At 44.2% G+C, this 23,255-nt stretch overlaps 1 protein-coding gene across 32 annotated transcripts in view; it reads left to right on the top strand.

Moving 5' to 3' along the window:
- The first annotated feature begins 6,730 nt into the window (after window positions 1-6,730).
- Window positions 6,731-23,255, top strand: part of Srpk2 (serine/arginine-rich protein specific kinase 2) — a 181,287-nt gene continuing 164,762 nt past the window's right edge. For 6 of the 32 annotated variants that reach the window (XM_006535660.4, XM_017320768.2, XM_017320767.2 and 3 more), the window contains exons 1-2: window positions 14,842-15,059; window positions 15,599-15,653. In XM_006535660.4, coding sequence (XP_006535723.1) covers window positions 15,030-15,059; window positions 15,599-15,653 — 85 coding nt within the window. In that variant the 5' untranslated portion in view covers window positions 14,842-15,029. Of the gene's footprint in view, window positions 6,995-14,841; window positions 15,516-15,598; window positions 15,654-23,255 lie in introns of those variants that run through there. The other 26 variants (XM_030254326.1, XM_030254321.1, XM_030254325.1 and 23 more) reach the window with 12 other exon arrangements.

Genomic DNA, 23,255 nt, shown 5'->3' with positions numbered 1-23,255 from the left:
TACTTGCATGAAAATGTTTTAGTAACTGTATTTAAAAAATAAATAAACACTTGCTGAGTGGTGGTGAGGGAACACAACTTTAATCCTGGCTCTTGGGAGGCAGAGGCCAGGTGGATCTCTGTGAGTTCAAAAGCAGCCTGGTCTGCAAGAGAGAGAGTTCCAGGATGGCTAGGGCTACACGGAGAAACCTCATTTCAAAAAACACAAAAACTACTTAAGTTTAATTTCATACAAATAATCAGACCCTAGAATTTCAAAATGAAAATCTATTAGCTAATAAGAATGTAACACAAAATTAGAAGTTTAGGTAGCAGATTTTAAAAACATTTATTTTGCATGTGTCTGTGTCTGTACACACAGTTACCTCCCTTTCTTTCTTTTTTTTTTTTTTTTTTTTTTCCTGTTCTGGAGATACAGCTCAGGGCCTTATATGTTAGACACAAATTGATCAGTCTATCCATAGGGTCTGTATTAGTTCCTAGGCTGCTGTTAATGAGTTGGAAGGTTTCAAACAACAGAGAACTATTTATTCTCCCACAGCTCCAGCATAGAAGTCAAGGTGCGTCAGTAGGTGGTTCCCCTCACGGCTCTGAGGTTTTTTTCCTTGCTTTTTAACCTAACTTTTCATGGCTGCCAAAACCTCATGTCTCTCTCAATTTGTACCTTAGTGGTCTTATTGCCTTCCCTGGCACAGAGGATATCCTCTATATCTCTGTATTCAACATCCTTTTGTTTGTTTTTGTTTTTGAGACATGTGTCCTGGAACTTACTCTGTAAACCAAGCTTGCCCTGAACTCACAGAGATCCACATGCCTCTGCCAATATCCTTAAAGAAGCATAGTCATTGAATTAGGGTTAGGATTCACACTGTTCCAGCCTGATTATTTCTTCTTCTTCTTCTTCTTCTTCTTCTTCTTCTTCTTCTTCTTCTTCTTCTTCTTCTTCTTCTTCTTCTTCTTCTTCTTCTTCTTCTTCTTCTTCTTCTTCTTCTTCTTCTTCTTCTTCTTCTTCTTCTTCTTCCTCTTCTTCCTCTTCCTTCCTCTTCCTTCTTCCTTCTTCTTCCTTCTCCTCCTTCTTCTTCCTTCTTCCTTCTTCTCCTCCTCCTCCTCCTCCTCACTGTTCCAGCCTGATTTCTGATTTCTTCTTCTTCTTCTTCTTCTTCTTCTTCTTCTTCTTCTTCTTCTTCTTCTTCTTCTTCTTCTTCTTCTTCTTCTTCTTCTTCTTCTTCTTTTCCTTCTCCTTCTCCTACTGCTGCCTCTGCCTCATCCTCTTCCTCCTTCCCCTTCTTCTTCCTCCTCTTTCTCCTCTTTCCTTCTCTTCCTCTTCCTCCTTCTTTTCTTTCTAAACTAAAAACTAGGATCTGGGTGTGGTGGCACACACATTTACTCATTGGCTCTGCAGCCTTGGGTGATATATAATAGATGCCCTTATTATTGGCCAACCAGAGTGTAGGAGTACACACTATAACTCCTGATTTCAGGCCAAGGCTTTAGATAGCACTCAGATCTCTGCTGAGGCCCATAGTTCGGGCTATCCTAGAACTTTCTAGATAGCCAACGCTGGCAGCAAACTGAGCAGCCTCTTTCTTCACCCTGAGTGCTAGGATGAGGCACTAACCCTAGTCCTGGATACTTCAAACAACAATAAGGCACTGAGCTAGGCATCCTTCTTAGACAGCACCTTCCTGCTATGTAACTACTCAAAGGTCTCAAAGGAGCACAGGCTTCTGGGATGGTGTAATAGATTCTATTTCTGCTTATTGAAGCTCAATTGCTACTTAGCTTCCAAGTAATTCAAAAGCAGGACTTGTGAACGTAGAACTGTGTTGCTAGGGAAGTGTTAGTGACCCCCCAAAACAAACAAACAAACAAACAAACAAAAACCAAAAACAAAAACCAGACAGGAGCGGATCCAATGCAGCTCACAGCAAGGTCTTTATTCCACCAGAGCTAGCTCAGGTCTTCAGTTCATCACCAACATACAGAACAGTTTCTGTTGGAGAGAGGAGCCCCAGATAACTATCTGGGCAATGCTTTATAGTAAGCAACAGGCAGGGGGTAAGTGTGCAAGCATCTAATTGGAAGCTACTATGGCCTTTAGTATAATTGGCTGGTGCTGGGAATCAAATCATAAACTTAATTTCTATTTTCCACTATATTGCTGGTTGTTAGGCAGGGAGTGGGCTTGTGCAGATCTGTTGGGGTAATAACTTAGAGACGCTAGTCTTATTGGGGGTGTGACCTGGAAATGCAGGTCTTGTTGGGGGCGAGCCTAGAGACTGGCTAAGTTTGGGTTTTGTTGGGGGGAGGTAACTTGGAAACTAATGTTAGGTACCGATCTGTTAGTTTACCTGATTTCAAACTTAGGTCAGGTACTCGAAAATGGAGTCTGAACTTCAAAGCTTTGGCCTCCTCTCAGAACCATCACAGGTGTGAACACTGTCACAGCCGAGTAGCGGTGTGGCTCAGGACAATTTTTTCTTTTCTTTTAGGTTTATTTGATTTTATGTGTATGAGTCTTTTGCTCATACATCTATCTGTACATCACACATGTGCGTGGTGCATGTGGAGGCCAGAAGAGCACAGCAGACACCCTGGAAGTAGAGTTACAAATGTTGCAAGACAGCATGAGGGTGCTAGGAATCCAACCCTGATCCTCTGTAAGAGCCACAAGTGCTCTCAATCATAGAGCCATCCTTCTAGTCCCCCTGTGGTAGAACTCTCATCTCCTGCGTGGGGAGAGTTGAGTTTGATCCCAAACAACAGACTGAAACCAAAACAAACCAAAACAGTGCTTACATTAGAACAGTCTGTACTTTTCCCAAACTCATGCTGTAAGAGCCTGTTACTAGATTTGTAAATGCTATTATGTACTCTGATGAAACTAATTCTTACTGAAACAGTGGGACCTGAAGTGGGGAGGACCCAAGGAGAGATGTGAGTCCAGAGTTTTATCATAGCCTCATTAACTACCTCCAAACACTGTGTCTTAGTTAGGGATTTATTGCTGTTAAGAGACACCATAACTAAGGCAACTCTTATAGGGACAACATTTAATTGTGGCTGACTTGCAGTTTTCAGAGGTTCTGTCCATTACCATCATGGTGGGATGCACGGCAGTTTGCATGCAGACATGGTGCTGGAGAAGGAGCTGAGTGTCGTACATCTGATCCACAGGCAGCAGTAGGAGACTCCCTTCCACACTGAGGGGATCCTCAGCAGCATAGTCCTCGATGTGCACCTACACAGTGGCACACTTCCTTCAACAAGGCCACACCTATTCCAACAAGGCCACACCTCCTAGCAGTGCCATTTTTCACAAGCCAAGTATATTTGAACCACCACACACCACTTATGGTTTCTAGTGTGACATTATAGAGCCCAAAAGAGTCTTTACCTATGTGGGCCCTTGGATTGAGTCTGTCAATATCATTTCCATTGCCTTCTATTTGGAGAGGCTAGAAAGCTATCCATCTTGCTTCCCAGATTTACTTTGAATTCTTAAATCCTATCTACAAGATTTAGTAGAGGGAGAAAATAGGGGGTGAGATAGGATTGGAACCACCCCACTCTCCCAGGCTGAGGTGGCTGGGTAGGGATTGTTCTCAGTAGAGTCTCAAATCCAAACTCTAGTTCCCACTGTGAGGTATCTAATCTTTGAACCCCAGTTATGTAGTGTTAGATTGAGCCAAAGCCCAGTAGCAGCTTTTAATATCAGTTTTTCCAGGCCTGTACAATAGAAAGCATGTTATTACTATATTAAATCTTTTTTTTAATGTTCAGGATGGTTTCTAGCTTATGCTAATCACTAATGCATTCACATAAGTTTGTGATTGGGGGGGAGGGGTCTGGTTTTGAGGCAGGGTCTCGCTGTATAGTCGTGGCTAAACTGGAATTAACCATGTAGTTCAGGTTGCCTTCAATCCTGCCTTGACTCCCAAGTGCTGGGACTAAAGGCATTTCCCACCATTCTTGGCATGCTTTGTAGCAGTGGCTGGTCTGGAACTCACCACCATCCACTTGCCCTGCCTCTATCCTGCTAAACAGAGGGATTATAGGCATGTGCTATATCCTTCATGAGTAGTTTTTGGAAATCAAAAATTGTCTATCGGGGTTGGAGAGGTGGCTCAGTGACTAGGGGCATTAGCTGCTCTTGCAGAGGACCTGGGTTCAGTTCTCAACACACATGTGGCTGTTTATACCCATCTATCACCCCAGTTTCAGGAGGTCTGAAGCTGGCTTCTGACTTATGCAGGCACTGCACACATGTGGGGCTCTTATACACATGCAGATAAAACAGTCATGCAATTAAGAGCAAAATAAATCTTTAAAAAATCTGATAGCAGAAGTCCCCATCACTCATTGAGACCTAAGTTGCATGCTCACACATAAGGGACTACTATGGTTGTTTTTTCCTGTCTAGGAAGTCCTATAGATCTAGAAACCCTTTCCAGAAGCTTATTTTTAAACAGAAGCCATAGTGATGCTGAGTTGTCTCTTTTACTTTAGCTTTCATGTTCTCTTAGAGAACAGTGAGGAGCTCTGGAGGTTACATGACATCAAACAGCAACAAGACTGGATGAAGAATCGGGCATGACAGTTTGTCTCCAGATAAATCAGGTGTTAGAGGGATTTGCAAGGATGTAACTTCCAAGAAAATACTTGTTTCAGAAAATATGAAGCTGGGGCTGGTGAGATGGCTCAGTGGGTAAGAACACTGACTGCTCTTCCCAAGGTCCCTGAGTTAAAATCCCAGCAACCACATGGTGGCTCACAACCACAGGTAATGAGATCTGACGCCCTCTTGTGGTGCATCTGAAGTCAGCTACAGTGTACTTATGTAAATAATAAATAAATCTTTGGGCCAGAGCAAGCAGAGACTGAGCAAGCGGGGTTGACTGAAGCTAGCAGGGCTGATGAGCAGAAGTCCTAAAAAAAAATTCAATACCCAGCAACCACATGAAGGCTCACAACCATCTGTACAGCTACAGTGTACTCACATATATACATATACACATACATACATACATACATACACACATACATCTTTAAAAAAAAGAAAATATGAATCTTTTTTTTTCTTTCACTAAAAATGCAGGCTGGAGAGGTGGCTTAGAGGTTAAGAGCACTGACTGTTCTTCCAGAGGTCCTGAGTTCAATTCCCAGCAACCACATGGTGGCTCACAACCATCTGTAATGGGATCCAATGCCCTCTTCTGGTGTGCCTGAAGATAGTGACAGTGCATTCATATACATAAAATAAATAAATCTCTTTTTAAAATGGCAATAGGTTTTTAAAAATATGGTATATTCATATAGTAAGATAGTATAAAACAATAAACATATTGTGACACGCAGATAGTCTCAAAAAACCCAGTAAGTATAAGAAGCTATACAAAAGTTTATTATTCTAGTTCTTTTATTTTTTACTTTTATTAAAAATAGATTTTTTTCCTCACATAATATATTCTGGTTATACCCCCTCCTCACTGCTCCAGTTCCTCCCCACCTCTTCTCATCCACTCCCTTTCTGTCTCTCACTAGAAAACAAACAGGCTTCTAAGAGATAATAATAAAATAAAATATTGTTTTGTCATTCTATTTCTATACAATTTAAAAAAAAGTGCATGGATCTGTGTCTTTGGAAGTCAGAATAAAAGTTATCTTGGTGGGACAGTAACCAAAGAAAGGTCTTTGTGCATGCTAGAGAAGCACTGGCCTTTCTAAGCTGTCTACCCACCCCCCAGGTCAATTTACTCATTTTCCCCTCCTTAAGAGTCTTGCTTCTCCTTAGCCTGGTGGTGGCGGTGGTGACACACGCCTTTAATCCCAACACTCGGGAGGCAGAGACAGGCAGATTTCTGAGTTCCAGGCCAGCCTGGTCTACAGAATGAGTTCCAAGGCAGCCAGGGCTACACAGAGAAACCCGGTCTTGAAAAACCAAAAAAGAAAAAGGGGAGCTTTGAGGCTAGCCTGGGCCTCATAAGGCTGACCCAAACTTTCATATACGCGTTTATGCCCTGGAGTGATTCAGATAAGAGATTCCGTAACACAACCAGTACCATGTAATTTGGGCTTGTAGCCTTTGAGACCGAAGGAATAAATCTCTTTTTTTCTTCATCTTCTTAGGAGAGGCAATGTTTCATTCTGCAGCCTGGGTTGGACTCAAACTCAGCCTTGCTTCCAGAGAGATGAGTGTCAAGCCCAAGCTTAAACTTGTCTTTATGAGTTAGGAAGGGTGATATGGAGAGGGGTAGTTTATCTAGAGGCTAAGACACAAGAATTGCTGTGAGCTCAAGGTCAGCCTGTGACCTATTGTGAGTTCCGGACCTGTTTGGGCTATATGAAACTCTGTTTCAAAAGAATGCGTAGGAAAGAGGAAGACAGGAGGACCTGGCGTGATGGGGCATAACTGCAGTGCCAAGCATATTCGAGGGAGGAGATTATTGGGAGTCTAAGGTCAGCCTTGGCTACATAGCAATGTTGAGATCAGTAAGAGATGGTTGGTTCAAAAAGGGAACTTGGGGGTGGGCTGGGAGTAAAGTTCAGTGGTAGAACGTGTTTGTGAGGCTCTGGGCTCAATCCCCAGCAACCAAAAGGAGGCAGAGTTTTGTTTTGTTTTGTTTTGTTCTCTTCATTTGAGCACACTGTATTTGCTTCTAATGTATAGAATGTGGCAGAAATGACAGATTGTGACTTCTGAGGGTAGGTCATAAAAGGCATTGAACTTTCTGCCTTGTTCCCTCTTGGTCACTCACTATGGGGAAAGCCAGCCAGTCCAGCAGCTCTATGGAGAGATCTAGGCTGTGAGAAGGAGACATACCTGCCAGAGCCTGTTAGCATAGGTGGCCTTCTGTTAACAGCCATGTGAATGAGCCGCCTTAGGAACACGGCTTCCAGCTTCTGTCAAGCCTTCTGATGACCGCATTCTCAGCAGCATCTCGGCTCACCAGCTGAGTTGTCCTTTGCGCACTCCTGGGCCACACAATCAATTGGTGAGATGAGAAGTGATTGCTGATTTAATTTTAAGGCCTTTTAGGGGGAGGGTGTGTCTGCATGTTATTGAAGTTCAGACCCAGGTTCTTGCACACATTCAGCTTCTGAGTTCTACCTGGAACCCTAAATATTTGTTGTTTAAAATGATAAAACTGGAAGAGATGTATATAGCAATAGCTAAAGATATCTAATACATTCCACAATGCCTATTATGAGACTAGTTAATATTTACTGAGTGCTTAGACATTTCCTGAATGTTTTGTATGTACTGAGCTAAACTTCACAGCAAACATGGTTAGATTAAGTCTCCAAGTTTTTATGGTTGTTGCTCGCTTGCTTGGTTTGAGACACATTTTCACTATGTAGACCAGGCTGGCCTTGACAATACATAGTCCCCTGCTTCAGTGCTCCCATATGTGGGGTTATAGGTCAGTACCCCACACCCAGGGTTCTTTAAGTGGATATTTTAATATATATATATGTGTGTGTATATATATATATATATATACATATATATATATATATATATATATATATATATATATATAAAATAAATTGGGCTCACTACAGTTGATGGGTTAGGAAACTGAGGCACAGACAGACATTCAAATCTCCTCAGGTGGCTAGAGGGAGAAGTAGCGTAGGAATTGGTGGTCTGCCCCTACCATCTGTCACACTTTTTTTTTCTGATGGTATCAGCATTACTCCTTTGAAGTAATGAAAGACAGATGTAGGCTTCACCACAGAAGTTATGCAATAGAGATAACAATGAGAAGACTCATAGGAGCAGCCGAGGCTCTCATCCATGAGTCCCGGAGTGAGATGGACTCTACGAACTAGAGTCTTTTTTGGTTCTATCACATACTAAAAGTACCTTTCAAGATGCATTGTGATTTAATGACTCCACTTGGAAATAGCAGAATGTAAATGATTTTATGACATTCATTTTCTTTTCTTTTCTTTTTTTTTTGTTTTTGTTTTTTTTTATTATTATTTTTATTTTTTTTTTATTTATTTTTTTTTTGTGACAGGGTTTCTCTGTATAGCCCTGGCTGTCCTGGAACTCACTGTGTAGACCAGGCTGGCCTCGAACTAAAAAATCTGCCTGCCTCTGCCTCCCAAGTGCTGGGATTAAAGGCGTGTGCCACCACATCCGGCGACATTCATTTTCTATTAGATTTGGTAAAAATTGAACATTGTGAATGTCTTTAATTTCACTGGGCAGGGATGCGGGGGGAGGCCTGCACATATCTGACTTTCAACATTATGTAGATGTCCTGAGTTTCACATTCTAAAATGACACTTTCTATCCAGTTATTTGTTTATTTTTGAGACAAAGTCTTTCCAAGCTCTGGCTGTCTTGGAACTCGCTCTGTAAACCAGGCTGGTCTTGAACTCAGATATCTGCCTACTTCTGCCTCCTGAGTGCTATGAATAACGGAGTGCACCCCCATCGCCCAGCTATAACCATTATAGCAAATTGATATATGTGTCAATAAGTGACTGTAGGATGAAAGTGCAAATGATAGTGCGAAAGTTCCTTCTGTTTGAGTGTGGCGCACACATTTAATGCCGGCATTCTAGAGGAGGAAGCAGGCAAGTCTCTGTGAGTTTGAAGGCAACTTCTGAGAGGTCAATATAGTGGGCTCCATGCCAGTTAGGGTTACATAGTGAGACCCTCTCTCCAAAAAGTTTTTTTTTTCTTTCAAAATGTCACTGTTAAGGGGTCTGGAGAGGGGCTGGAGAGATGGCTCAGCAGTTAAGAGCGCCGACTGCTCTTAAGATCGTGAGTTCAAATCCCAGCAACCACATGATGGCTCACAACCATCCTTAATGACATCTGATGCCCTCTTCTAGGGTGTCTGAAGACAGCTACAGTGTACTTACATATAATAAATAAATAAATCTTAAAAAGGGGGGGCTGGAGAGATGGATCAGCAGTTCAGAGCACTTGTTGCTTTTGGAGAAGACCCCAGTTTCATTCCCAGCACCCACATGATGGCTCAGAACCATGAGTAACCCCAATTTCAAGCGACTCAACAGGCATGCATGTGGTGCACTTACATGGATGCAGGTAAAATCTTCATTCATGTCAGGCATGGTGTTGTGTGTCATCAATCCCAGCACTGGGGAATCAGAGGCAGGCGAATCTCTGAGTTCCAGGCCAGCTTTGTCTACAGAGAGATTCTGTAGACAGAGAGATTCTTGAGATAAAGAAAAGCAAGATGGTGTTGGTGCATATCAGTAATCCCAGCCACTGGGAGACAAATGCAGGAGCAGGAGACTAAGTCCAGCTGGAGTGCTCATGGGCTACCCTGGGCTACATACGACTCTGTTTCAAACAACCAACCAACCCAACAAACCAAAGAGGAAGACTGACAGTGAGTACTGACAATACAGCTACCAAGTCTAAAAACAATATAAAAATAAAGACCAAACAGCCGGGCGTGGTGGCGCACGCCTTTAATCCCAGCACTCGGGAGGCAGAGGCAGGCAGATTTCTGAGTTCGAGGCCAGCCTGGTCTACAGAGTGAGTTCCAGGACAGCCAGGGCTATACAGAGAAACCCTGTCTCGAAAAAAACAAAAAACAAAAAACAAAAACAAAAAAATAAAGACCAAACAAGTTGGTAGATGGAGAAACAAAAGCTGACCTAAGCCAGGCTGTGGTGGCGCATGTCTTTAATCCCAACACTCAGGAGGCAGAGGCAGGTGGATCTCTGTGAGTTTGAGGTCAGCCTGGTCTACAGAGTGAGTCCCAGGACAGCCAGGGCTGTTATACAGAGAAACCTTATCTTGAAAAGACACCCTCCATCCCCCCAAAAAGCTTGAAGTAAGATTGTCACTTGAATTCAAGACACTATTCAGTGGAAGAGCTGTGTTTAGCTTATGACAGATGAATCTGAAGTACATACATACACATATATACATGGCTAGGAATTACAAATTGTTCTTAAGGACTATTCATGAAGTCTACATATGTGACTTTGTTGTTGGAAATTAGGTGAAACCCCTATAATGTCAAGGAACCATTTCAAACAATTGAGAGAGTGGCACCAGGCATATACACACACTGGCTGTGCCATCTCTACCTGGCTCTACATCATCATCCCATTAGAATAGAACATCATGATATCTAGCCTCTAAGCAGTTGCTTCTCTGTGGCCAGTGCCTCAAATTGCTAGAAAACACCAGTCTGCCTTCGATTTTTTAATTCACCTAGTGTCTTGGTGTGAGTTTCTCTCAGAAACAGAATCATCCAGCATTTGGCCTTTTGTGTCTGGCTTTTTTCATTAACAAAGTATTTTAGGATTCATTCATGTTGTAGTATCTATCAATATTGTATTCTTTTTTGAGGGACAGGTGTATTGTGGTTTTTGTTTTTTGTTTGTTTTGTTTTTGTTTTTGTTTTATACAGGGCATGATGGTTTGAGTAAGAATGCCAACCTCCCCCCCCCCCCACACTTATTTGAATGCTGAGTCACTGTGGAGTGGAACTCTTTGAAGGGGTTTAGAAGGATTAGGTGGTGTGTTGCTGGGATGGGCTTTGAGGTGTCAAAAGTCCAGGCCACCATTCTCTCTCTCTCTCTCTCTCTCTCTCTCTCTCTCTCTCTCTCTCTCTCTCTCTCTCTGTGTGTGTGTGTGTGTGTGTGTGTGTGACTGAGGATCAGGATGTAGCTCTCAGTTACTACAGGTAATGAAGTAAACCTTTGAAACTGTAAGCAGGCCCCCAAGTAAATGCTTTCGTTCATAAAAGTTGCTTTGGTCATGGTGTCTCTTCAGAGTAATAAAACAGTGACTAGGCCTGAAGTTCATACCGGGAGTTGGGTTTTGCTGTGATAGGCCAGACCATATGTTTGGAGGACTATGGAAGACTTTGGACAAGAAAACCAGTTGAAAGCCTAGGTTGGTTTATGGGCCATTTTATTAGCATGGAAGATGGCAGTGCTGAGCAGTAGACATTTTTAACAGCTCAGCTCAAGAGGTTTCAGAGGGGAAAAATATTAATGTGGCCTAGATACCATTCTTTGATATTTTGGCAATAGATATGGCTGCTTTTTCCCTGGTCCTAAAAATCTTCCTAAGGCTAAATTGAAGAGTTTTTGGGTTTGTGGCACTGGAAGTGGAGAATTCAAGACATTGCAGCACTGACTGACACTGTTGCATGGTTATTAGTGGCCACTCTTATGCAGATTTATAGTGAAAAGGTAAGTTGGTCGAAGAGAAACAAAAAAATGTACAGTGTGAAGAGAAAAGGAACATCAGGAAAGGTGATGTTAAAACCAAGTCCAAGAGAAAAGCCTGTCGCTAAGTGGAAGAATGAAGCAGTGGTGAGCTCAGGGCCACACCCCACCCAGCTAAGCTTCCAACTTGTGAAAAGGAATTAAAAGTTTAGGACTGAAGAAAACCATCAACAACAGAAAGTGGATGCAGGTGTGACTGATGGAGGAGGGAAGCTTTCAGCTCCAACAGGCAGATTAATTTAGCAGCTGTGATCACGTGGTTTTGGCTTTAGCGTCAAGGATACAAATAAGGGGAGTCCTGTGGGGCTAAGGAAAGCTAGTGAAGTCTGGCTTGGGTCAGGAGAGTCCCTGCATAGAGGCCCAGAGAGGCCATAGAGGGAAGCTGTGAAGGCGAAGCCTGAATTTCATTGGACCCCAAGATGTTGGAGATGCCAGAGCTGTGGGATACCTGCCGAGGAGAGCTGTAGACCAGGAGTGGAAACAGCCCAAGAGAGAGAAGTGTGTTGTACTCAACAAAGCTGAAAGGAGTTGGAGATCTGAAGGGCACTCTGGCATGGAGTTGCAGTTTGGAGTTTGCCCTGTTGGTTTACAGTATCACTTTGGTCCAGTATTTCCTCAGTGTGCTCCCAGTCCTTATTTATGGAATAGTTATGTATATCCGGGGCCATTGTATGTTAGAAATATGAGATTTTCTTTTTTCATTTTGACTTTATTGGGGGGAGGTTACAGTGTTGAGACTGTGATAAACTATGGGGACTTGTGAAGTTGGACTGAATACATTTTTTTGCCTTTGGTATATCTATAAGCCCATGGGGGTTAGAGAGTACAATGTGATGGTTTGAATAAGAATGGCCCCCAGAGACTCGTGTATTTGAGTGCTTAGTCACTGGGAAGGGGAACTTTTTGAAAGGATGAGAAGGGTTTGGATGTTGTGTTGGAGAAAAGCCCACGCCACATGCCAGGCTTCCCCTCTTCCCCTCTGCCTGAGGAGCAAGAACTAGCTCTCAGCTACTGATCCAGTGCATGTGTGCTGACATGCTCCCTGCAATGATCATAAGAGATTAAATCTCCAAAACGGTAACAAGTCCCCAATTAAATGCTTTCTTTTGTAAGAGTTGAATTGGTCATGGTGTTTCTTCACAGAAATACAACAGTGACTGGGACTCTAGTTCTGCCTGGCTTGGGACTTGTGACCATCCTCCTGTCTCTTTCTATTTGAGTGTTTATATTACAGGCATTCAACACCACACTCCACACTTTGTACATTTTGGTCACTGTTATACTGTAGATATTAATCTTCCTGTCCAGAGATTGATTTGTTTTTTAATTCAGGAAATTGTCAAGCAGCCCTGGCTTGTCGCAATAATCTGCTACACTGCTCTGAGCTTGTCAGGTGATTGGGTGATCACACTTCTTGACAGCAGAGCACCAGAGTTATCTGGATTTGAGAATGAAAACACACACACACACACACACACACACACACACACACACACACACAACCTTTATATTTTGATATGTCTTAACTAGCTCAATGGTTGGGCCACTCCTGACCAATATTCCTGAATTTAATACTTGGTAAATCTATACTTTATCTCTGTTAACCCAGACACAATCAGGGGAGTGGCCCCTGGGGCTCTTAAATCTGACCTCTCTGCTTCCCAGTCTTGGGGATTCTGCTGCTTCTCTCAGCTTCCTCTTGGGCATCCTCAAAGTACCGCCTTCATCTGCCTGCCGGCCATTGGCTGTTGGCTCCTTATTGATCAGTCAAATAATCAACTGTTGGCAAGGACCTGTAGCAGATGTGTGAATTTCCATGTAAGCATAAATTAAATCCCCAACACTGGCTGGCTTAGAACCCAGGCGAGTCTTGAACTCATGTCTCTGTTTGCCTCCTGTGCTGGCTTCACAGGCTTGTGGAAAGATTCATCTGTTTTTAACGTTTGTGGAAATATACCTATCGGTGGAATCGTTGGCAATTTTATGATTAGTTTTTGAGGAACTGACCAGCTTTTCCTCAGTGAATGTCCACATGCCATTTTGCAGTTCCATTAGATGCTGACACAGCTTTTAATGTTTCCAATATGCAAGAGTTCCGGAATGCTCAATAATCTGTGTTTTTTTTTTTTTTTTCTGTTTTCTTTTTCTGGTATCTGGGAAGTGAACCTGGGTAGGGTCCATGACTTCATTCTGGTAAACATTCTACCTCTTAAGTTTTATTTATTTATTTATTTATTTATTTATTTATTTATTTATTTATTTATTTAGATTTTTCGAGACAGGGTTTCTCTGTGTAGCCCTGGCAGTCCTGGAACTCACTCTGTAGACCAGGCTGGCCTCAAACTCAGAAATCTGCCTGCCTCTTCCTCCCAAGTGCTGGGATTAAAGGCTTGCATCACCACGCCTGGCTACACTGACATCTTGATGTCACACACCATCTATGCATCTATACATCGCACTTAAGTTACTAACCTTACTGTAGTACTAGGCAAACAAAATTAAAACTGATGCACATTCTGCAAAATAGAACTAGATTCTTCAAAATAGTCACTGTTAGTGGTGCATGCCTGTCTTCCATGCACTTGAGAAGCTAAGTAAGGCAAGAGGCCTGCAACGCAGGTGTACTTAGACTGGCTACATTGTAAATTCAAGGCCTGCCTTGGAACTCAGGGAAAGTATCAGAAAAAAAAAAAAAAAGTCCCAACCCAGGGATTATTCTAAACACACTTAAAAACACATGGGCACTAACAGTAACGGATGACCTTGGGTTGGAAAAAAAATGTCGCCAAACATATTTTATTGGATTTTCTTAGAGTGATAACGTTCTGATTATGTAGAAAAAAAAAATCTTTGCTTTTAGTAGATATGTATTGAAATCTTTTGGGGTGGAGGGTAACAGTCTGCAAACTACTGAATGACTCAGCAAAATACACCATATGCATACACACACACACACACACACACACACACACACACAGAGCAACTGTGGAGAAACGTTTAAAAAAAACCTAGTGAATGTGGGTTAATAGTGCCGATTACTGCATTTTTCTTGTATGTTTCAGATTTTTTGAAAAAAAAAATGGAGAAAGTAAAATCTTTTCAAACTTGGAGCGGCCTTTCCTGTTTGTTGGGACATCTTTAGAGTAAGACTCAGTGATACAGTTGTAACTCAACGATACAATTGTAACCAATGAAGGACTGAGTGTTCAGGACCAGTATCTTTAAGATACTGTAATTGTTCAAAGAGACAAGAGAACACTGAAGTGGTAACTACGTGTCAGTCAGCGTGATTTGCATCTTAGATAGCCTTGGAAGGTAGAAAGAGAAACCAGGTAGCCTGGGAAGGCAGAAAGAGAAACCAGCCAGGCCTGAATAGAAATACAGGCTGGTAGAACTGTTTGACCTATTTAGGGTTTAGTTTCCCCATTATAGGAGGAAGAAAAAAAAAATCACTTTTTGGCATGATTGCTGTTTTAGGCTCTTATCTCATGGTATTTAGAAAATTAGGCTTTCTGTGACAAACTTTCCATTTAAGCTGTGTGCATCTTTCCTTCGTTAAACTCACGCAGCCTAATGGAGTAGGAAAAGAGAGGAAAATCACTTCTCCAAGGTCACACAGACACTCAAGGACCCAGGTTCCTCAGCTCTTGGTCTTGTGCCCTTTCCACGCCCGCCGGAGAGGAGGAAGCGGCGCTCATAGGGATGCAAGGATGTAGAGATGCAAAGGGATAGAGGAGGCCGCCTGAGAGAGGTGGCGAGAGACCCGCCAAGGCGCTGGCCAAGGAAGAGCGCATGGAGAGGCGTGCGGCACGACCAGCCGGGGTGCGGAGCGGTGGCTGGGAGGAAGGGTCGGCGGCTGGGCCTAGTGCCCGGGAACGGGTGGCCTGCGGCGGCCGTAAAAGCAAGGAGGTGGAGGCCGTGGGCGCGGGAGGCCGTGGGCGAGGGGGCCGTGGGCGCGGGGAACCGTGAGCGCGCAACCGCCCTTCAGCACAGGTGGGCCGCCGAGCGAGTGATAAGGGCGCGGCCGGGGTCCGGACCCCCGTGCTCCAGAGCTGCGGAGGGGGGCGCGGAGGGGGCGGGGCTGCGGGGCGGGGCCGCGGGGGCGGGTCTCATTGGCCCCCGCGGGAGAGGCCGCGGCGGCGCAGGCGCGGTTCCCGCCTCCTCGGCCGGCGAGCGAGTGGAGGCTGCATCCCGGTGCGGCTGACTGTCGCGTCGCCGCCGCCTCCGCCGCGGAGCCCCCCGCCTGGCTGCCCCGAGTCGGAATGAGCTCCAGGAAAGGTGAGCGGCGCGAGCGGCCCCCGCCCCGCCTCGCGGCACGCAGGCGGCCAACCCGACCGTTAATGTGTCTTCTCTCTCCCCAGTGCTGGCCATTCAGGCCCGAAAGCGGAGGCCGAAAAGAGAGAAACATCCGAAAAAGTGAGTCCGCGCGGCGCTTGGTCCCGACCCCGCCCCGCCTCGCTGAATGTTGCTTGCGGCCGCGCAGGCAGAGCTTCCCGGTCCCCGGGCCGCGGGCGGTGGGTCTCCCGGGACGCGGCGCCGGCTCTACGTGCCCCGGCGGGGGAGGGGTGGGGGGAGGGGCGCGCGGCCGCGGGTTCCGGAGCCGCGACCTGGCCCGTCAGCCTGCGAGCCGCCCGGGCTCTGCACTCGACCCCGCGCCCCGTGCCCCGTGCCCCGCGTCCCCGATCCTCATCCCGCGCCCCGGATCGGCGTCCCTGATCCGTATCCTGAGCCCCTTATCCACATCCCTGATCCGCACCCCAGTGCCTGTACCGCACGGGTCGGATAGTGGGCACGGGAGGGAGGCGGCGGCGCGGCTGACACCTGGGCTGCGGGAGCCAGTGCGCTGCCGCCTCTGCCACCTCCCGGTCCCGCCTGGGCCAGCCAGCTGAAAACCCGAGCTGCTTGTCAAGTGGTTTGGCTCCGGGCGTTGTTCCTGGCGTGAGTTCAGCTCCGGGACCGGTGCGTTTCGGCGCTCGGGTTTTTCATTCGAAACTTTCTGCTCGGGTCGAGCGTTACTTGCGTGCTGCGGCTGCGCCCAGGTCGCTTGCTGCAGTGGGCTGTGGGTGTGTGCGCGGGCGGGTCCCGCGTGGTGCTCCGGACTGGATCCACCGACTATGATATTTCAAATGTGCCAGCGCCAGCCACCTCCAGCCTGGACCTGCAGCCCAGTTGGGCAGCTGCTGTCGGAGAAGCCTTTCCCCGAGAGCTGGGTTTTCCTAGGCGTCAGAGCGCCGCCGCGTGTTTCTCTTTCCTCTCTCTCTGGGTTTGCTGGACCAGCTATCAACATCTTTGCTCACATTGTTTGCTTCGCTGTTCCTTTTGCGCAAGAAATTTGTGTGGTGTCTTTGGTACTATAGAGAAAGACAGAATTCGCCTTTAATAAAATTACGAAATATTTGTCTATCTTTATTTTGCAAGGGGTGGGATAACCCTCTGCTCTCTTAGGTGGTGGTTATAATTTGTATTGGCCCAGCAGGGATTTCCCACACATTTGGTGACATCTAGGAAAACTGGCAGGATTGTCTTCATTCAAAATTGAATATAACTTGACTGTATGTATAGGATTTCCTAAGATGTGGATATATAAATATGAAAGAAATCTATTTTTAGGAGGCAAAAAGACTTGAAAATTGGAAGGTAAACATTGAAAATTAAAAAAGGTTTTTATTTTTATTATTTTGTGTGTGTGTTTGGGTTTGGATGTGTAAGAGCCTTGACACCTGTGGAAGTCAAGGAACAACTTTCAGCGTTTGATTCTCTGACCATAGCTTCGGAAACTGAACAAGATCAAGCCTGGTTAGTATTCAGATGGGAGACTACCTGGGAATACTGGGTCTGTAGGAAAAAAAAAAAAAAAGAAAAAGAAAGAAAGAAAGAAAGAGAAAAGGATTGATTCTCTGTTATGTGTAGGTCTGTGGGATTGAACTCCAATTGTCAGGCATGGTGATAAGCACTGTTACCCTGAGCCATCTCCCTGGCTCAGATATCAGATATGGGATATTTAAAATGCTGAAACTCAATGTAGGCTTCTGATAGTTTATGCTTTTTAAAAACTAGTTCTATTTCCCCGGGGCAGTGATGGTACATACCTTTAATTCCAACACTGGAGAGGCAGAGGCAGGAGAGTTTCTGTAAGTTTTGAGGCCAGCCTGATCTATAGAGCTAGTTCCAGGACAGCCAGGGCTATACAGAGAAACCCTGTTTCACCCTCCCACCCCTCAAAGTGCTATCGTGGCTCAGTAGTTAAGAGCTTCTTGCTCCTGCAGAGGTACCTGGTTAGTTCTTAGCACCAAAATCATGGTTCACAACCATCACTATCCTCAGTTCCAGGGTGTCTGATGGGCAGCTGCATACATGTATTAAACATATATACATGTAGGCAAAATTCATAAAAGAAAACCTTAAAAAGTAGTGCTGGTTCTAACTAATGAAAACCCTAAGTTTTTCTTTTGGTGAACCATGGAAATTTAGCAGCTGTCTGAGTGGATGCTTGGGTTTAATTGTAGCTTTCAGCACAAGGTGTTGTCTGCGTGTGGGGATGGGGTGGGAGTGAGGACAGAGCTAGCCTGTCATCAGACATGATAAATGCAAAACTGCTTTCTAGGTTCAAGGACTAGCACTGGAGAGAAGGGACTTGAGGAAGCTGGGGTCTTAGGTTTTCTTCATTTCACAGACAGCTCTGACAGGTTAGAATCACCCGCCTTGTTTAAATCTACATTGAAGAGTCCTGATGATGAGACATTTTAAGTCTGGAGGAGACTTACTTTTAAACTGTGGTAGTGACTGGCAAGCTTGAGTGATGTGGCTGGGCCTGGCCTGATGCAGTGTGGTCTATGTTCAACATAATTTCCTCCTTATATGCAAACGGAGCTTTCTTTAATCTTAGTTCATTTGTTTCTGTAGGCTTTTATGAATTGCACTCAGCTTCCTGGGTATGTTTATAAAGTCCAATTTGTCTCAGAATTGAGGTCCTTTTTCCTTAGTCTCCATACTGTAGGCCTCTCTTTTGGGGCCAGTTGTGGTGGCACATGCCTTTAATCCCATCACATAAGAGGCAGAGGCAGGAGGATCTCTGAGTTTGAGGCCAGCCTGGTCTACAGAGTGAGTTCCAGAACAGCCAGGGCTTTTACACAGAGAAACCCTGGCTAGAACCTTCCCCACCCCCACCCACTCCCAGCAAAACAAACAAACAAACCAAAATAAAAAAAACCCGACCACCACCACCACCAAAACATTAGTTTTGTTTGTTTTGAACTTCATATAAAGCACACACGTATGGGATTTCTCTCTCAACTTATTTTCAGACTTGTCCATGTTGTATGGGACAAGTACCATTAACTTGCTCATTTTTACTGCTTTATAGACCTCCATTGAGTAAGTATGCCACAATTTGCATATTTTCTAGTCTTACTAAGGAAGTCCTCAGTCCTTTTCTATAGTATAAAGTTATTTTCTAGCAGTGTAAATATTTCCCTAGATTTTCAGTAGATTTATTGTTCTGTATTAGATATATGTTGTGCATATAATGTTTTACATATTATGACTATAACTTGTAATCTAAAAGTACACTGGAAACCAGGAGAGTGCTCTAGCTGAGACTTGAAGAAGCATTAACAGTAATAACTACAAGAGAAGGCAGGGCTTGAGCCTGAGTGGCTGGCCGCCGCCCATGGAGACACTTGCACAATGGCATGTCTGTGCTCCTGCAGTTAGTTAGTGAGGTTGGGGTGGCTGGTGAGGTCACGTAAGGAGTTGGAGAGCACACGTGTGCCAGATTGACATTCAAAAAGAGTTTCCTAGCTTTTAAGTGGAGTGGGACTTAGTGGCCACGAGCTTCCCTGGGAAACCTGCAGAAGGCTTGAAGAGATTGGTGGGTACCGAGGGAATAGAATTCACTGTAATCCACGCCCAGTTTAATGTGGGAGGGTATGGGATGAATGCCAAGTCTCTGTATTAGCAAAGTTTGTGGATACTTTCAGCTATCCCTCACAACACTGATTGTACAGAGTGCTTGGCAGAAGTTAAGGGTGGCTTTCCTGGACTGTTTGGAGGTCCTTTTGTGACTTTCCGTTAGACACTTGGTTAGAGTTTCTACCTGCAGAACTGTTCTTCCCAGCTGTCATTAGAACTGGCAGGTAGCTCACAGAGGCTCCTGGCTGAAGGTGCTGACTGAAGAAAAGGGGTTCCTGGGGTTGTGGGGTTGGTTTCAGGAGGTGCCCTGGGTCTTTTGGGATAGGGTCTTACTTTAACTCATTATGTGGCCCAGTCTGGCATTGAACTCTCAAGTGTATGTAAAATACCCATATAGAAAAGCTCTTAGAGGAGAGTCATTAGGACTGGTCATAGGAAATGAGAGAGAAAAGCAATCAAACATCACAGAATGAGTATTTGGCTGCAAGTTTATACTTCATGAGGGCTAAGAGCATTGAGAAAGAGATGGTGTCATTTATTGTATGTATATGAGTACAGCTACAGTGTACTCATGTACATACAATAAATACATCTTAAACACACAAAACCATTTCCCTTAACAAGTTTTTTTTTTTAAATCACTTTTCCTGAGTGGGTTATTTTGATACATATATCCAGTGACCAATCATGTGTCATGAAAATTTCCCCTGTTGCTTCTGTTTAAATCTATATCAAATTATTTTATTATAATGTTATTTAATGTATAGTGTTATTAATATATACTTAAAATTTAACACATACGTAAATATTTTATTTAATATGTATTGCTCTACATAAAATGTGACAAAATTAATAATTTGCCAATTCTGCAATGCATGTTTGTTGTTTTTTTATTTTTTTGTTTTCGTATTTTTGAGGCAAGGTTTTTGTGTATCTCTGGCTGTCTTGAAACTTGCTCTGTTGACCAAGCTGGCCTTGAATTCAGAGATCTGTCTGCCTATGCCACCCAAGTTCTGGGATTAAAGGTGAGCTGTTTTGTATCTCTTTATTTTTAAAATTATTTGTTAATTTTATGTATATGAACATTAGACTGCATGTATGTAAGTTCACCACATTTGTGTAGTGCCTGTGGATGCCAGAAGAGGGAGTCAGAGCGCCAGGAATTGTATGTAGTACGGTGGTTGTGAGCTGACTTGTGAGTGCTCGGAACTGAACCTAAGTCCTCATCAAGAGCCTTCAGCGCTCATGATCACTGACCCATCTCTCTAGTTCCTGGTGGTTTTTGTTTTGTTTTTTTTTTAAATGATTTTTTGAGACAGGGTTTCTCTGTGTAGCCCTGCCTGCCCTGGAACTCACTTTGTTGACCAGGCTGGCCTCGACCTCAGAAATCAGCCTACAAGTGCTGGGATTAAAGGCATGTGCCACCACTGCCAGGTGCTCCTGTTTTGTTTATATTTAATGTAAAGGTTTTCCTTGGTGTGACAGTTTTCAAAAGAGGCTCTTAGAATGTGGAGTCTACAAGAGAGAGCTGGACAGAAGGAGTGGTAGACAGCTCTGACCACAGGGTGAGTCTGTTCTTCTGTGTTGAAATTTGTTAGATGGACACTGTGGCCTGGCCTGGCTTAACAGCTCAGACAAGAGAAAGGATAGACTGAGTTTTAAACCTGGACTTAATTCTGATTCGGCCTTTTTTAAAAAATATTTTTTAAAGATGTATGTATGTATGTATGTATGTATGTATGTATGTATGTATTATGTATACAGTGTTCTTTCTGCACTATGCCTGCAAGCCCAAAGAAGGCATCCAATCCTATTACAGATGTTGTGAGCCACCATGTGGCTGCTGGGAAAAGAACTCAGGACCTGTGGAAGAGCAAACAGTGTTCTTAACCTCCGAGCCATCTCTCCAGCCCTCTGATTCATCTTGATATATAGATGATTTCATTTGTAGGAAAACAAACCATGCTGGGACTGATACAGAAAAATAGTTTATTTTAGAGAGAGATTATAATAATAGCTTTACTTTGAACTCTGTGCTGCAAGCGTGTGTGTGTGTGTCTGTGTGTCTGTGTGTCTGTGTGATTTGTTTGTTTGTTTGTTTGTTTCTTGAAGAGGATCTCGTGTATCCCAGGATGGCTTGGAGCTCCTGAGCTACCTTACATAGCTAAGGATGATCTTGAACTTGTGTTCCTGTTTTTTGTTTTTTTTGTTTGGTTTGTTGTTTTCTCCCCTTCCCTGGGGCAGAGGACCAGACCAGGGCCTTGCGTTTGGTAGACGAGCACTCTGTCATCCCATTTCTGTGATCCTGTTTCTATCTGCCAAGTGAACAGGTGATGGCATTATAGGTGTGTGCCACAGTGCCCCACTTATGGAGCAATGGACCCAGGTTTGCTACACGCTCCTCAGGTAAGCACTCTTGTCAGTCAGTGATGCTCCCTTGCCCGTGTCTGAAGCACAGGGGTGGATAAGATTCCTGCCTCTTAGTGTCCCTGTGAGCCGATGTCCTTTGGTCAGCAGGCACTCGCATTGCTTCTGGTGTTCAGAGCAGAAAGGCTGCTGCTGCTTTAGTTAGCTCATGCCATCAGCTGGGCAGCTCTTTAGTCTCTTGAATATCTCATTTGTAGTTCTTTTGTCATGGAGGTGGTTTATGATATCTATCTATCTTTAAGAAAAAAAGCATTATATAAATTTTCTAGTCCTCAGATTATTTTAAAAGCCCACTTTAAAAAAAAAATCATCCCTTTGCTGAAAGGAAGGCAAAAATAACATTTTTTTCCTATAGACTTGTTAACATATTGCTTGGGTTTGGGTTGTGTGTGTGTGTGAATATGTACACGCGTGTGTGTGTGTGTGTGTGTGTGTGTGTGCCCGTGTGTGTGCGCGTGCGTGAGTGACGCTGTGGACACATCCCTTTGGGGTCACTTGTTTTATGTAGTAAATGGAGTTTGGCAAGATTGAAATGTGATGTCTTGGGTAAGGAATCAGAGTGTAGCCAATATTAAAAACAAATCACAGCAGGGCATTGTGGTCCTTTTTTTTTTTTTTTTTTTTTTTTTTTAATCCAAATTAGGGTGTCTCTGTGTAGCCCTGGCTATCCTGGGACTCACTCTGTAGATGAGGCTGGTCTCCAACTCATAAACATGCCTCTGCCTCCCGAGTGCTGGGATTAAAGAGAAGTACCACTTCCATCCAGCTAAAGTAATTTATTTGTATTTCCTGCGCATTGCTGGTTTGCCTACATGTATGTCTGTGTGCAAGGGTCAGGTCCCCTGGGAGTGGAGTCACACAGTTGTGAGCCACCGTGTGGGTGCTGGGAATTGAATCTGGATCCTTAGGAAGAAGTCAGTGCTCTTTTTGTTTTTTCGAGACAAGGTTTCTCTGTATAGCCCTGGCTGTCCTGGAACTCACTTTGTAGACCAGGCTGGCCTCGAACTCAGAAATCCACCTGCCTCTGCCTCCTGAGTGCTGGGATTAAAGGCGTGTGCTACCACACTCGGCTAAACTAAAGGCTTAAAATACTTTGAAAATAGTCTTGTCCTCTCTTTTTCACTGTGAAAAAGCATATATGGGTTGAACACACCTTAATTTTAGCTGAGTGTATATGACATAGGGCTATATGAAATAGTTATTTTCCCCCTGAAATGTCAAATATCAAATATCACGTGTTTCATACTAATACAAGTAACAGCAGATAGACTCAAAAATTAGCATTTTTTGAACATTTGCTGTGTGCTAGGTAAATGGGAAAGTTGAGGACATGATCGCTTCCTAGCAGGCCAGAGGGTGATGATTCAAGTCCCACCTAGGCTATGCAGTGAGTTCTAGACCAGCCTGGGTCAGTAAGAGTGAGCGGCCTGGTCTGGGCAGTGTTCGAGCTCCTGCCCACTGTGTTCAGGGTTCCACGTTCAGTGTCCTTCATGTGCATACCCAGGAAAAATAAGGAAAAAGCTGTTGTCTGTAGTTCTTGGTACATATTCAATCTTGATTGAGTTGTATCTTCTCTTACTTAAAACTAGGGCAGCAGTGCCCACAATAGCCAGGGGGAAACAACCCACTTACCTGCCATCCATGGGAGGGTAAACAAAATGTAATAGTGCGCAGTGGATT

This window comes from Mus musculus, chromosome 5 (genome assembly GCF_000001635.26).
Source record: "Mus musculus strain C57BL/6J chromosome 5, GRCm38.p6 C57BL/6J".
Taxonomy (NCBI): Eukaryota; Metazoa; Chordata; class Mammalia; order Rodentia; family Muridae; genus Mus; species Mus musculus.
Note: the sequence above shows the minus strand (reverse complement) of the source record. Positions and strands in the feature narration are given on the sequence as shown.